This window comes from Oncorhynchus nerka, linkage group LG24, assembly GCF_034236695.1.
Source record: "Oncorhynchus nerka isolate Pitt River linkage group LG24, Oner_Uvic_2.0, whole genome shotgun sequence".
In the NCBI taxonomy this organism is placed as follows: domain Eukaryota; kingdom Metazoa; phylum Chordata; class Actinopteri; order Salmoniformes; family Salmonidae; genus Oncorhynchus; species Oncorhynchus nerka.
Window position 1 is genome coordinate 99998950 of NC_088419.1, and position 15383 is coordinate 100014332.

General features: G+C 50.9%; 1 protein-coding gene across 1 annotated transcript in view; it reads right to left on the minus strand.

Annotated features, from left to right (window-relative positions):
• herc2 (HECT and RLD domain containing E3 ubiquitin protein ligase 2) overlaps positions 1–15383 on the minus strand; it is a 326293-nt gene that overhangs the window by 160049 nt on the left and 150861 nt on the right. Inside the window, 8 exon segments of the mRNA XM_065008536.1 lie at positions 2968–2984; positions 3088–3110; positions 3713–3855; positions 5186–5332; positions 7957–8095; positions 8367–8597; positions 10687–10883; positions 11583–11730. Of these exon segments, the coding sequence (XP_064864608.1) occupies positions 2968–2984; positions 3088–3110; positions 3713–3855; positions 5186–5332; positions 7957–8095; positions 8367–8597; positions 10687–10883; positions 11583–11730 (1045 nt within the window).

Sequence of the window (15383 nt, forward strand, 5' to 3'; positions counted from 1 at the left end):
ACCATCACAATACTGTTGGAGCTCACTGTATACACACCATCACAATACTGTTGGAGCTCACTGTACACACACCATCACACACCATCACAATACTGTTGGAGCTCACTGTGAACACCACCATCACACACCATCACAATACTGTTGGAGCTCACTGTACACACACCATCACAATACTGTTGGAGCTCACTGTACACACACCATCACAATACTGTTGGAGCTCACTGTATACACACCATCACACACCATCACAATACTGTTGGAGCTCACTGTATACACACCATCACACACCATCACAATACTGTTGGAACTCACTGTATACACACCATCACAATACTGTTGGAGCTCACTGTATACACACCATCACAATACTGTTGGAGCTCACTGTATACACACCATCACACACCATCACAATACTGTTGGAGCTCACTGTACACACACCATCACAATACTGTTGGAGCTCACTGTACACACACCATCACACACCATCACAATACTGTTGGAGCTCACTGTACACACACCATCACAATACACCATCACAATACTGTTGGCTCACTGCATCACTGGAGCTCACTGTACACACCATCACAATACTGTTGGAGCTCACTGTATACACACCATCACAATACTGTTGGAGCTCACTGTATACCCACCATCACAATACTGTTGGAGCTCACTGTATACCCACCATCACAATACTGTTGGAGCTCACAGTATACCCACCATCACAATACTGTTGGAGCTCACTGTATACACACCATCACAATACTGTTGGAGCTCACTGTATACACACCATCACAATACTGTTGGAGCTCACTGTACACACACCCACCATCACAATACTGTTGGAGCTCACTGTATACACCATCACAACTGTTGACACACACCATCACACAATACTGTTGGAGCTCACTGTATACACACCATCACAATACTGTTGGAGCTCACTGTATACACACCATCACAATACTGTTGGAACAGTATACCATCACAATACTGTTGGAGCTCACTGTACACCATCACAATACTGTTGGAGCATCACAGTATACACACCATCACAATACTGTTGGAGAGCTCACTGTTGGAGCTACACACCATCACAATACTGTTGGAGCTCACTGTACACCACACACACCATCACACTGTTGGAGCTCACTGTATACACACTCACAATACTGTTGGAGCTCACTGTATACACACCACCATCACAATACTGTTGGAGCTCACTGTATACACACCATCACAATACTGTTGGAGCTCACTGTATACACCATCACAATACACCATCAGTATACACACCATCACAATACTGTTGGAGCTCACTGTATACCCACCATCACAATACTGTTGGAGCTCACAGTATACCCACCATCACAATACTGTTGGAGCTCACTGTATCACCAGACTGTTGGAGCTCACTGTATACACCATCACAATACTGTTGGAGCTCACTGTATACACACCATCACAATACTGTTGGAGCTCACTGTATCCATCCATCACAATACTGTTGGAGCTCACTGTATACACACCATCACAATACTGTTGGAGCTCACTGTATACCCACCATCACAATCTGTTTGGAGACCATCACAATACTGTTGCTGCACCATCACATACTGTTGGAGCTCACTGTATACACACCATCACAATACTGTTGGAGCTCACTGTATACACACCATCACAATACTGTTGGAGCTCACTGCACTCATCACAATACTGTTGGAGCTCACTGTATACACTCCACCATCACACACCATCACAATACTGTTGGAGCTCACTGTATACTCACAATACTGTTGGAGCACTGTATACACACCATCACACACCATCACAAATCTGTTGGAGCTCACTGTATACAACCACACCATCACAATACTGGAGCTCACTGTACACACACCATCACACACCATCACAATACTGTTGGAGCTCACTGTATACAACCATCACACACCATCACAATACTGTTGAGCTCACTGTACACACACCATCACACACCATCACAGGGACTGTTGGAATACACACCATCACAATACTGTTGGAGCTCACTGTACACACACCACACCATCACAATACTGTGGAGCTCACTGTATACACACCTGCTGGGGCACCATCACAATACTGTTGGAGCTCACTGGACATCACAAACAACATCAGTACCATCACACACCATCACAACAGCTCACTGTACACACACCATCACAATACTGTTGGTCCATCAGAGGGAGCTCAGAAACATCACACACCGCTACATATGTACCTGACACACTGCTCCCAGACAGAGACTTGAGGGAAAACTCGATATTGTTCCTATGGAAACCCATTTCTCAGAGGGACAGAAGGCCTTCGGCTTCTTCAACGGGACCTTGACGTGCTGCACGGTGACAGGGGTAGTGGACACTACTGCTGTACTGGGGCTGCAGTCTAGAGGGACAGAAACAACATCAGTACTGACACACTGCTGGGGCTGCAGTCTAGACAGGACAGAAACAACATCTGGGGCTAGTCTAGAGGGACAGAAACAACATCAGTACTGACACACTGCAGTCTAGAGGGACAGAAACAACATCAGTACTGACACACTGCTGGGGCTGCAGTCTAGAGGGACAGAAACAACATCAGTACTGACACACTGCAGTCTAGAGGGACAGAAACAACATCAGTACTGACACACTGCTGGGGCTGCAGTCTAGAGGGACAGAAACAACATCAGTACTGACACACTGCTGGGGCTGCAGTCTAGAGGGACAGAAACAACATCAGTACTGACACACTGCTGGGGCTGCAGTCTAGAGGGACAGAAACAACATCAGTACTGACACACTGCTGGGGCTGCAGTCTAGAGGGACAGAAACAACATCAGTACTGACACACTGCTGGGGCTGCAGTCTAGAGGGACAGAAACAACATCAGTACTGACACACTGCTGGGGCTGCAGTCTAGAGGGACAGAAACAACATCAGTACTGACACTGCTGGGGCTGCAGTCTAGAGGGACAGAAACAACATCAGTACTGACACACTGCTAGGGCTGCAGTCTAGAGGGACAGAAACAACATCAGTACTAGAGGGACAGAAACAACATCAGTACTGACACACTGCTAGGGCTGCAGTCTAGAGGGACAGAAACAACATCAGTACTGACACACTGCAGTCTAGAGGGACAGAAACAACATCAGTACTGACACACTGCTGGGGCTGCAGTCTAGAGGGACAGAAACAGCATCAGTACTGACACACTGCTGGGGCTGCAGTCTAGAGGGACAGAAACAACATCAGTTCTGAAATAATTAGTGGGAAAACCTTTTGATGTCTCCAGATTGACTTTAGAGGCAGTATAACATTAGCTAGCTAGCTAAGATGGAGGGGAGACCACCAGATTTTAGCTAGCCAATGTTAGCATTGATAGCTATTTTGGACTAACTTTGCTGGCTAATGACACCATTGCCATCTGTCTAATACATTTGACAACATGATGACGATGACAAAGTTGTTTCTTACTAAATATTTTTCTACTTGAGCCATGACAGTGTATTCCCACGGTACCAAGCCATTAGCCCCCGGTACCAAGCCATTAGCCCCCGGTACCAAGCCATTAGCCCCCGGTACCAAGCCATTAGCCCCCGTTCCACTTTTGACTTTTAATTTATTGTATTTTGCCCAAAAACTGGAAATTACTGGCTAACGGAAACGCAGGTGTGTGTGGCTGTGCTTACCTCCAGTTCCTGCCTGTTGAAGATGGCCTTGATAGGTGAGGGCTGTGTGGCTGCAGAAAGGAGCTGCTGGAGGAGGATAAGGGGAGGCAGGGGACCCTCAGGAGACAGGTCACCCATGTCTGGAGACGCAGCAGTAGGCTCCTCTGTAAGGAGAGGGAGGAGGATAAGGGGAGGCAGGGGACCTTCAGGAGACAGGTCACCCATGTCTGGAGACACAGCCATAGGCTCCTCTGTAAGGAGAGGGAGGAGGATAAGGAGAGGGAGGAGGATAAGGGGGGACAGGGGACAGGTCACCCATGTCTAGAGACACAGCCATAGGCTCCTCTGTAAGGAGAGGGAGGAGGATAAAGAGAGGGAGGAGGATAAGGGGGGACAGGGGACAGGTCACCCATGTCTAGAGACACAGCAGTAGGCTCCTCTGTAAGGAGAGGGAGGAGGATAAGGGGGGACAGGGGACAGGTCACCCATGTCTAGAGACACAGCCATAGGCTCCTCTGTAAGGAGAGGGAGGAGGATAAGGAGAGGGAGGAGGATAAGGAGAGGGAGGAGGATAAGGGGGGACAGGAGACAGTCAGGGGACAGGTCACCCATGTCTAGAGACACAGCAGTAGGCTCCTCTGTAAGGAGAGGGAGGAGGATAAAGAGAGGGAGGGGGCCCTCAGGTCAGGTACTAGATCTGACCTGGAATCAGTGCTAACCACCGGAGTTGGGTGGGAGGTCTAGTACTAGATCTGACCTGCTAATCACCGGGGTTGGGTAGGAGGTCTAGTACTAGATCTGACCTGGAATCACCGGGGTTGGGTAGGAGGTCTAGTACTAGATCTGACCTGCTAATCACCGGGGTTGGGTGGGAGATCTAGTACTAGATCTGACCTGGAATCACCGGGGTTGGGTAGGAGGTCTAGTACTAGATCTGACCTGGAATCACCGGGGTTGGGTAGGAGGTCTAGTACTAGATCTGACCTGCTAATCACCGGGGTTGGGTAGGAGGTCTAGTACTAGATCTGACCTGCTAATCACCGGGGTTGGGTAGGAGGTCTAGTACTAGATCTGACCTGGAATCAGTGCTAACCACCGGAGTTGGGTGGGAGATCCAGTACTAGATCTGACCTGGAATCAGTGCTAACCACTGGGGTTGGGTGGGAGATCTAGTACTAGATCTGACCTGGAACCACCGGGGTTGGGTAGGAGGTCTAGTACTAGATCTGACCTGCTAACCACCGGGGTTGGGTAGGAGATCTAGTACTAGATCTGACCTGGAATCACCAGAGTTGGGTGGGAGATCTAGTACTAGATCTGACCTGGAACCACCGGAGTTGGGTGGGAGATCCAGTACTAGATCTGACCTGGAATCAGTGCTTACCACCAGAGTTGGGTAGGAGATCCAGTACTAGATCTGACCTGGAATCAGTGCTTACCACCGGGGTTGGGTGGGAGATCCAGTACTAGATCTGACCTGGAATCAGTGCTTACCACCGGGGTTGGGTGGGAGATCCAGCACGGCAGCCTGTGAGAGGATCTGTCGTAGTTTGTCCTGGTGTGAGAGGAGGGTCCTGGCTGCCTTCAGGATGTACAGTCTCAGCTGTTGGCACCGCAAGAGGCCGACATCGACCTGGTCAGCTAGACGACAACCACACACAGTTACACCCGGACTGTCACAAACACACACTGAACAGACAGACTTCTACTGTGTGAAATAAGAGTTAGGACGAGAGACTAACAGGAGGTTGAGTCAGGTTAGTGAGGCATAAAGAACCATTCAACAGGAACCCCTCACATCATGTACCACAGATCACTGCCAGAAAGACAACAGGAACCCAGCACATCATGTACCACAGATCACTGCCAGAAAGACAACAGGAACCCAGCACATCATGTACCACAGATCACTGCCAGAAAGACAACAGGAACCCAGCACATCATGTACCACAGATCACTGCCAGAAAGACAACAGGAACCCAGCACATCATGTACCACAGATCACTGCCAGAAAGACAACAGGAACCCCTCACATCATGTACCACAGATCACTGCCAGAAAGACAACAGGAACCCAGCACATCATGTACCACAGCACTAAGCAGAACACGGCCAGAAAGACAACAGGATGTAAAGTTCATGGTCTCAGTCAGAACATTATAGTAAACACACTGAACTGAAGACAGCAGGTGTCTGGCCTGGTTCCAGTGTGTATGTCTGGCCTGGTTCCAGTGTGTTTGTCTGGCCTGGTTCCAGTGTGTGTGTCTGGCCTGGTTCCAGTGTGTGTGTCTGGCCTGGTTCCAGTGTGTTTGTCTGGCCTGGTTCAAGTGTGTGTGTCTGGCCTGGTTCCAGTGTGTGTGTCTGGCCTGGTTCCAGTGTGTATGTCTGGCCTGGTTCCAGTGTGTGTGTCTGGCCTGGTTCCAGTGTGTGTGTCTGGCCTGGTTCCAGTGTGTGTGTCTGGCCTGGTTCCAGTGTGTGTGTCTGGCCTGGTTCCAGTGTGTGTGTCTGGCCTGGTTCCAGTGTGTTTGTCTGGCCTGGTTCCAGTGTGTTTGTCTGGCCTGGTTCCAGTGTGTGTGTCTGGCCTGGTTCCAGTGTGTGTGTCTGGCCTGGTTCCAGTGTGTTTGTCTGGCCTGGTTCCAGTGTGTTTGTCTGGCCTGGTTCCAGTGTGTTTGTCTGGCCTGGTTCCAGTGTGTGTGTCTGGCCTGGTTCCAGTGTGTGTGTCTGGCCTGGTTCCAGTGTGTTTGTCTGGCCTGGTTCCAGTGTGTATGTCTGGCCTGGTTCCAGTGTGTTTGTCTGGCCTGGTTCCAGTGTGTGTGTCTGGCCTGGTTCCAGTGTGTGTGTCTGGCCTGGTTCCAGTGTGTGTGTCTGGCCTGGTTCCAGTGTGTTTGTCTGGCCTGGTTCCAGTGTGTTTGTCTGGCCTGGTTCCAGTGTGTTTGTCTGGCCTGGTTCCAGTGTGTTTGTCTGGCCTGGTTCCAGTGTGTATGTCTGGCCTGGTTCCAGTGTGTTTGTCTGGCCTGGTTCCAGTGTGTTTGTCTGGCCTGGTTCCAGTGTGTTTGTCTGGCCTGGTTCCAGTGTGTTTGTTCAGAGAGTGAGTTAACCACTACAGTTTGTGACTCAGTGATTCAGAGAGTTAACCACTACAGTTTGTGACTCAGTGATTCAGAGTTAACTACTACAGTTTGTGACTCAGTGATTCAGAGAGTTAACCACTACAGTTTGTGACTCAGTGATTCAGAGTTAACCACTACAGTTTGTGACTCAGTGATTCAGAGAGTTAACCACTACAGTTTGTGACTCAGTGATTCAGAGTTAACTACTACAGTTTGTGACTCAGTGATTCAGAGAGTTAACCACTACAGTTTGTGACTCAGTGATTCAGAGTTAACTACTACAGTTTGTGACTCAGTGATTCAGAGTTAACTACTACAGTTTGTGACTCAGTGATTCAGAGAGTTAACTACTACAGTTTGTGACTCAGTGATTCAGAGTTAACCACTACAGTTTGTGACTCAGTGATTCAGAGTTAACCACTACAGTTTGTGACTCAGTGATTCAGAGTTAACCACAACAGTTTGTGACTCAGTGATTCAGAGTTAACTACTACAGTTTGTGACTCAGTGATTCAGAGTTAACTACTACAGTTTGTGACTCAGTGATTCAGAGTTAACCACTACAGTTTGTGACTCAGTGATTCAGAGAGTTAACCACTACAGTTTGTGACTCAGTGATTCAGAGAGTTAACCACTACAGTTTGTGACTCAGTGATTCAGAGTTAACTACTACAGTTTGTGACTCAGTGATTCAGAGTTAACTACTACAGTTTGTGACTCAGTGATTCAGAGTTAACCACTACAGTTTGTGACTCAGTGATTCAGAGAGTTAACCACTACAGTTTGTGACTCAGTGATTCAGAGAGTTAACCACTACAGTTTGTGACTCAGTGATTCAGAGAGTTAACTACTACAGTTTGTGACTCAGTGATTCAGAGTTAACCACTACAGTTTGTGACTCAGTGATTCAGAGTTAACTACTACAGTTTGTGACTCAGTGATTCAGAGTTAACTACTACAGTTTGTGACTCAGTGATTCAGAGAGTTAACCACTACAGTTTGTGACTCAGTGATTCAGAAAGTTAACCACTACAGTTTGTGACTCAGACAGTGATTCTGTGGGTGAGTTAACCACTACAGTTTGTGACTCAGACAGTGATTCTGTGGGTGAGTTAACCACTACAGTTTGTGACTCAGACAGTGATTCTGTGGATACCTGTGAGTCCGCGGCTGAGAGACTTCTTCAGGCGGTGTTTCTCCAGCTTGCTACCGGCCAGGTTGACCAGTTGAGCCCAGACAACCAGCATGGAGTCGGAGAAGGGAAGGTTCTGAACACTGAACGATACTACTGGTAGCTGGAGGACAGACACAGGGTTATTACAACAAGACCTGGAGATAATGGTGTGTGTGTGTGAGGACGTGTTGACCTATTCTTGTGGGGACCAGAAGTCCCTAAGAGGTCTAACGCTATTTCTAGGCGGTTTAGGTTTAAGGTTAGAATTATGTTAAGGGTTAGGAGCTAGGGTTATGTTCAGGAAATTTGGATTTTTAATGGGACTGAATTGTGTGTCCCCACAAGGTTAGCTGTACAAGACTGTGTGTGTGTGTGAACAGCAAAACACCTACTGGTTTGAGTTGGCTGAGCAGGCAGACCCGACATGTCCTCATCTCATGAAACTGCACTGTGATTCGTCCTTTAGGTGTGATGCGTGTGACCGTTCCCTCTCCATACTCCTCATGGATGACCTGTCCACCCAACCTCAGCCTCCCGTCGATGCCCCCGATCACAGCCAGCACGGCCATCAGACTACCCACCCTGGGGCCCTCCGAGTCAGGAAAGTACTCCTCCAGGAGAGTCTAGGGACAGAGACAGAGAGACAGAGAGAGAGAGACAGAGAGAGACAGAGAGAGAGAGAGGGACAGAGAGAGAGAGAGAGAGACAGACAGAGAGAGACAGAGAGAGACAGAGAGAGAGAGAGGGACAGGGACAGATGGACAGAGACAGAGGGACAGAGAGAGGGACAGAGGGACAGAGAGACAGAGGGACAGAGAGAGGGACAGAGAGACAGAGGGACAGAGAGACAGAGGGACAGAGGGACAGAGACAGAGGGACAGAGGGACAGAGAGAGAGAGACAGACAGAGAGACAGGGACAGAGGGACATGGACAGAGGGACAGAGACAGAGGGACAGAGACAGAGGGACAGAGACAGAGGGACAGAGGGACAGGGACAGAGAGAGGGACAGAGACAGAGGGACAGAGACAGAGGGACAGAGAGAGACAGGGACAGAGGGACAGGGACAGAGGGACAGGGACAGAGGGACAGAGACAGAGGGACAGAGACAGAGGGACAGAGACAGAGGGACAGAGACAGAGGGACAGAGACAGAGGGACAGAGGGACAGAGACAGAGGGACAGAGACAGAGGGACAGAGACAGAGAGACAGGGACAGAGGGACAGGGACAGAGGGACAGAGACAGAGGGACAGAGAGAGGGACAGAGACAGAGGGACAGAGACAGAGGGACAGAGAGAGACAGGGACAGAGGGACAGGGACAGAGGGACAGAGACAGAGGGACAGAGGGACAGAGACAGAGGGACAGAGACAGAGGGACAGAGACAGAGGGACAGAGAGACAGAGGGACAGAGGGACAGAGACAGAGGGACAGAGAGACAGAGGGACAGAGGGACAGAGACAGAGGGACAGGGACAGAGGGACAGAGACAGAGGGACAGAGACAGAGGGACAGGGACAGAGAGAGGGACAGAGACAGAGGGACAGAGGGACAGAGACAGAGGGACAGAGGGACAGGGACAGAGGGACAGAGACAGAGGGACAGAGACAGAGGGACAGAGACAGAGGGACAGAGACAGAGGGACAGAGACAGAGGGACAGAGAGACAGAGGGACAGAGAGAGGGACAGAGAGGGACAGAGAGAGGGACAGAGGGACAGGGAGAGAGGGACAGAGAGAGGGACAGAGAGAGAGGGACAGAGACAGAGGGACAGAGAGAGAGGGACAGAGAGAGGGACAGAGAGAGGGACAGAGACAGAGGGACAGAGAGAGGGACAGAGAGAGGGACAGAGAGAGGGACAGAGAGGGACAGAGAGAGGGACAGAGAGAGAGGGACAGAGAGAGAGGGACAGAGAGAGGACAGAGAGAGAGGGACAGAGAGAGAGGGACAGAGACAGAGGGACAGAGAGAGAGGGACAGAGAGAGGGACAGAGAGAGGGACAGAGAGAGGGACAGAGAGAGGGACAGAGAGAGAGGGACAGAGAGAGAGGGACAGAGAGAGAGGGACAGAGAGAGGGACAGAGACAGAGGGACAGAGACAGAGGGACAGAGACAGAGGGACAGACAGAGAGGGACAGAGAGAGAGGGACAGAGAGAGAGGGACAGAGAGAGGGACAGAGAGAGGGACAGAGAGAGGGACAGAGACAGAGGGACAGAGACAGAGGGACAGAGACAGAGGGACAGAGAGAGAGGGACAGAGAGAGAGGGACAGAGAGAGAGGGACAGAGAGAGAGGGACAGAGAGAGGGACAGAGAGAGGGACAGAGAGAGAGGGACAGAGAGAGAGGGACAGAGACAGAGGGACAGAGACAGAGGGACAGAGACAGAGGGACAGAGAGAGAACATTATTATACAGTAATAATTTCTACGATGCAGATGTTTTCATAAAGAAGAGTAAAGTCAACATGGACGTTAGAACCCTGCCATAAGGGTCGTGAAGAGTTATACAACAGTGACATTGGGAAACTGAAGTTGATCCTGAGGGCGAAATCTCTCTTGAACATACACTAAGCACTGCTACTCCCACATGAAGTCATCATCACATCATAAATATAAAAAGCATTTTCAGTTGCAGATTCTCCGTTGAAAGAGCTTTTTAGTCCAGGGCTTAATGTGTGTCTGGGAAACTGGCCCATAGTGCAGTAAAACGTGAGTACCGTGTCAGAGTGTCGTCCGGCCATCACATCTCCTATACAGCTGAGTTGACAGTTGATATAGTCGTTGAGCAGAGCGTTCCATTGGCCCAGGGAGTGCAGCGTGCGCAGCACAGCAACTATCTCCTCAGCCAGAGTACTGCTGTGACTGGCTGTCAGAGAGGCCTGGGGTCGGGACTTCCTGCGTCTCAGAGAGCCCTCTGTGACAGGGACAGGAAGACAGAACAGACAAAAGAAAGCAGATGAAGTTACTCTGAAGGAACGTTCTATGTGAATACGGTGCTGCTCTTGGTCTTGCACATATTATTGGTCTTTCATGCCTTCATTTGTCCTGAGGGGGTTCATGACGTTGTATTAAACCTTAACATATCTCTGATATGTTAGACAACCCAGGAAACCAAAGAGTTTAGGATCAGGGTGAGAGGTCACAGGTTAGGGTACATACCTCTGAGCAGGGGCAGGTCAGAAGAACGAAGTAGACAACCCAGGAAACCAAAGAGTTTAGGATCAGGGTGAGGGGTTAGGGGTCACGGATGAGGGTACATATCTCAGAGAAGGGGCAAGTCAGAAGAGCGAGGTAGACAACCCAGGAAACCAAAGAGTTTAGGATCAGGGTGAGGGGTTAGGGGTCACGGGTGAGGGTACATATCTCTGAGCAGGGGCAGGTCAGAAGAGCGAGGTAGACAACCCAGGAAACCAAAGAGTTTAGGATCAGGGTGAGGGGTTAGGGGTCACGGGTTAGGGTACATACCTCTGGGCAGGGGTAGGTCAGAGGAGCGCAGTAGACAACCCAGGAAACCAAAGTGTTTAGGATCAGGGCGAGGGGTTAGGGGTCACGGATGAGGGTACATATATGCAGGGGGTTAAGGGTCAGGAAACCAAGGGGTTAGGGTACCTACCTCTGAGCAGGGGCAGGTCAGAAGAGCAGGAGCGTAGTAGACACCCCAGGAATCCAAAGAGTTTTTCCACCAGGAACTTCATGTCCTGAGATCTCTCCATCTTGTCCCAGGAGGGGAGCACGGCCTGCAGCAGACGCAGAGCCAGGATCTGGAGACAGGGAGGAGACACACAGAATAATATGGACACAGGGGATAAGGGGAATGTCTCGTTTAGCCATCTCTATAAAGCAGACGCAGAACCAGGACGCAGAGCCAGGAAGCAGAGCCAGGAAGCAGAGCCAGGAAGCAGAGCCAGGAAGCAGCGCCAAGATCAGTTAGACATCTGGAGACAGGGAGGAGCTGACCATGTAAGGGACATGCCTCTTGGTAATCTCCCTCTCTATTCAATCCCTTCTGGAGCCTGATGGAGGCCTGTACTGTCTCTGGAGCCTGATGGAGGCCTGTACTGTCTCTCTGGAGCCTGATGGAGGCCTGTACTGTCTCTCTGGAGCCTGACGGAGGCCTGTACTGTCTCTCTGGAGCCTGATGGAGGCCTGTACTGTCTCTCTGGAGCCTGACGGAGGCCTGTACTGTCTCTCTGGAGCCTGACGGAGGCCTGTACTGTCTCTCTGGAGCGTGATGAGGCCTGTACTGTCTCTCTGGTACCTGATGGAGGCATGTACTGTCTCTGGAGCCTGACGGAGGCCTGTACTGTCTCTCTGGAGCCTGATGGAGGCCTGTACTGTCTCTCTGGAGCCTGATGGAGGCCTGTACTGTCTCTCTGGAGCATGATGGAGGCATGTTCTGTCTCTCTGGAGCCTGATGGAGGCATGTTCTGTCCCTTCTGGAGCCTGATGGAGGCATGTACTGTCTCTCTGGAGCCTGACGGAGGCCTGTACTGTCTCTCTGGTACCTGATGGAGGCCTGTACTGTCTCTCTGGAGCCTGATGGAGGCCTGTACTGTCTCTCTGGTACCTGATGGAAGCCTGTACTATCTCTCTGGTGCCTGATGGAGGCCTGTACTGTCTCTCTGGTGCCTGATGGAGGCCTGTACTGTCTCTCTGGTACCTGATGGAGGCCTGTTTGACTGGTACCAAAGACAGAGCTTCCCCAGCACCAGCAGGTCATCACCACCAGTCTTTACTGGTACCAAAGGCAGAGCTTCCCCAGCAGGACATCACCACCAGTCTTTACTGGTACCAAAGGCAGAGCTTCCCCAGCACCAGCAGGTCATCACCACCAGTCTTTACTGGTACCTGATGGAGGCAGACTTCCCCTGCAGGACATCACCACCAGTCTTTACTGGTACCAAAGACAGAGCTTCCCCAGCACCAGCAGGTCATCACCACCAGTCTTTACTGGTACCAAAGACAGAGCTTCCCCAGCACCAGCAGGACATCACCACCAGTCTTTACTGGTACCAAAGGCAGAGCTTCCCCAGCAGGTCATCACCACCAGTCTTTACTGGTACCAAAGACAGAGCTTCCCCAGCAGGTCATCACCACCAGTCTTTACTGGTACCAAAGACAGAGCTTCCCCAGCAGGTCATCACCACCAGTCTTTACTGGTACCAAAGACAGAGCTTCCCCAGCACCAGCAGGACATCACCACCAGTCTTTACTGGTACCAAAGGCAGAGCTTCCCCAGCAGGACATCACCACCAGTCTTTACTGGTACCAAAGGCAGAGCTTCCCCAGCAGGTCATCACCACCAGTCTTTACTGGTACTAAAAAGACAGAGCTTCCCCAGCACCAGCAGGCATCACCACAGTCTTTACTGGTACCAAAGGCCAGAGCTTCCCCTGCAGGTCATCACCACCAGTCTTTACTGGTACCAAAGACAGAGCTTCCCCAGCAGGTCATCAGGCCACAGTCTTTCTGGTACCAAAGACAGAGCTTCCCCAGCACCAGCAGGACATCACCACCAGTCTTTACTGGAGCCTGAAAGGCAGAGCTTCCCCAGCAGGACATCACCACCAGTCTTTACTGGTACCAAAGACAGAGCTTCCCCAGCACCAGCAGGACATCACCACCAGTCTTTACTGGTACCAAAGGCAGAGCTTCCCCAGCAGGACATCACCACCAGTCTTTACTGGTACCAAAGACAGAGCTTCCCCAGCACCAGCAGGTCATCACCACCAGTCTTTACTGGTACCAAAGACAGAGCTTCCCCAGCACCAGCAGGACATCACCACCAGTCTTTACTGGTACCAAAGGCAGAGCTTCCCCAGCAGGTCATCACCACCAGTCTTTACTGGTACCAAAGACAGAGCTTCCCCAGCAGGACATCACCACCAGTCTTTACTGGTACCAAAGGCAGAGCTTCCCCAGCAGGACATCACCACCAGTCTTTACTGGTACCAAAGGCAGAGCTTCCCCAGCAGGTCATCACCACCAGTCTTTACTGGTACTAAAAAGACAGAGCTTCCCCAGCACCAGCAGGACATCACCACCAGTCTTTACTGGTACCAAAGGCAGAGCTTCCCCAGCAGGTCATCACCACCAGTCTTTACTGGTACCAAAGACAGAGCTTCCCCAGCACCAGCAGGACATCACCACCAGTCTTTACTGGTACAAAAGGCAGAGCTTCCCCAGCAGGTCATCACCACCAGTCTTTACTGGTACCAAAGACAGAGCTTCCCCAGCACCAGCAGGACATCACCACCAGTCTTTACTGGTACCAAAGACAGAGCTTCCCCAGCACCAGCAGGACATCACCACCAGTCTTTACTGGTACCAAAGGCAGAGCTTCCCCAGCACCAGCAGGTCATCACCACCAGTCTTTACTGGTACCAAAGGCAGAGCTTCCCCAGCAGGACATCACCACCAGTCTTTACTGGTACCAAAGACAGAGCTTCCCCAGCACCAGCAGGTCATCACCACCAGTCTTTACTGGTACCAAAGACAGAGCTTCCCCAGCACCAGCAGGTCATCACCACCAGTCTTTACTGGTACCAAAGACAGAGCTTCCCCAGCAGGTCATCACCACCAGTCTTTACTGGTACCAAAGGCAGAGCTTCCCCAGCAGGTCATCACCACCAGTCTTTACTGGTACCAAAGACAGAGCTTCCCCAGCAGGTCATCACCACCAGTCTTTACTGGTACCAAAGATAGAGCTTCCCCAGCACCAGCAGGACATCACCACCAGTCTTTACTGGTACCAAAGGCAGAGCTTCCCCAGCAGGTCATCACCACCAGTCTTTACTGGTACCAAAGACAGAGCTTCCCCAGCAGGTCATCACCACCAGTCTTTACTGGTACCAAAGACAGAGCTTCCCCAGCACCAGCAGGACATCACCACCAGTCTTTACTGGTACCAAAGGCAGAGCTTCCCCAGCAGGTCATCACCACCAGTCTTTACTGGTACCAAAGACAGAGCTTCCCCAGCACCAGCAGGACATCACCACCAGTCTTTACTGGTACCAAAGACAGAGCTTCCCCAGCACCAGCAGGACATCACCACCAGTCTTTACTGGTACCAAAGGCAGAGCTTCCCCAGCACCAGCAGGACATCACCACCAGTCTTTACTGGTACCAAAGACAGAGCTTCCCCAGCACCAGCAGGACATCACCACCAGTCTTTACTGGTACCAAAGACAGAGCTTCCCCAGCACCAGCAGGACATCACCACCAGTCTTTACTGGTACCAAAGACAGAGCTTCCCCAGCAGGACATCACCACCAGTCTTTACTGGTACCAAAGACAGAGCTTCCCCAGCACCAGCAGGTCATCACCACCAGTCTTTACTGGTACCAAAGACAGAGCTTCCCCAGCACCAGCAGGACATCACCACCAGTCTTTTATTGACCAACATCAAGGTGGT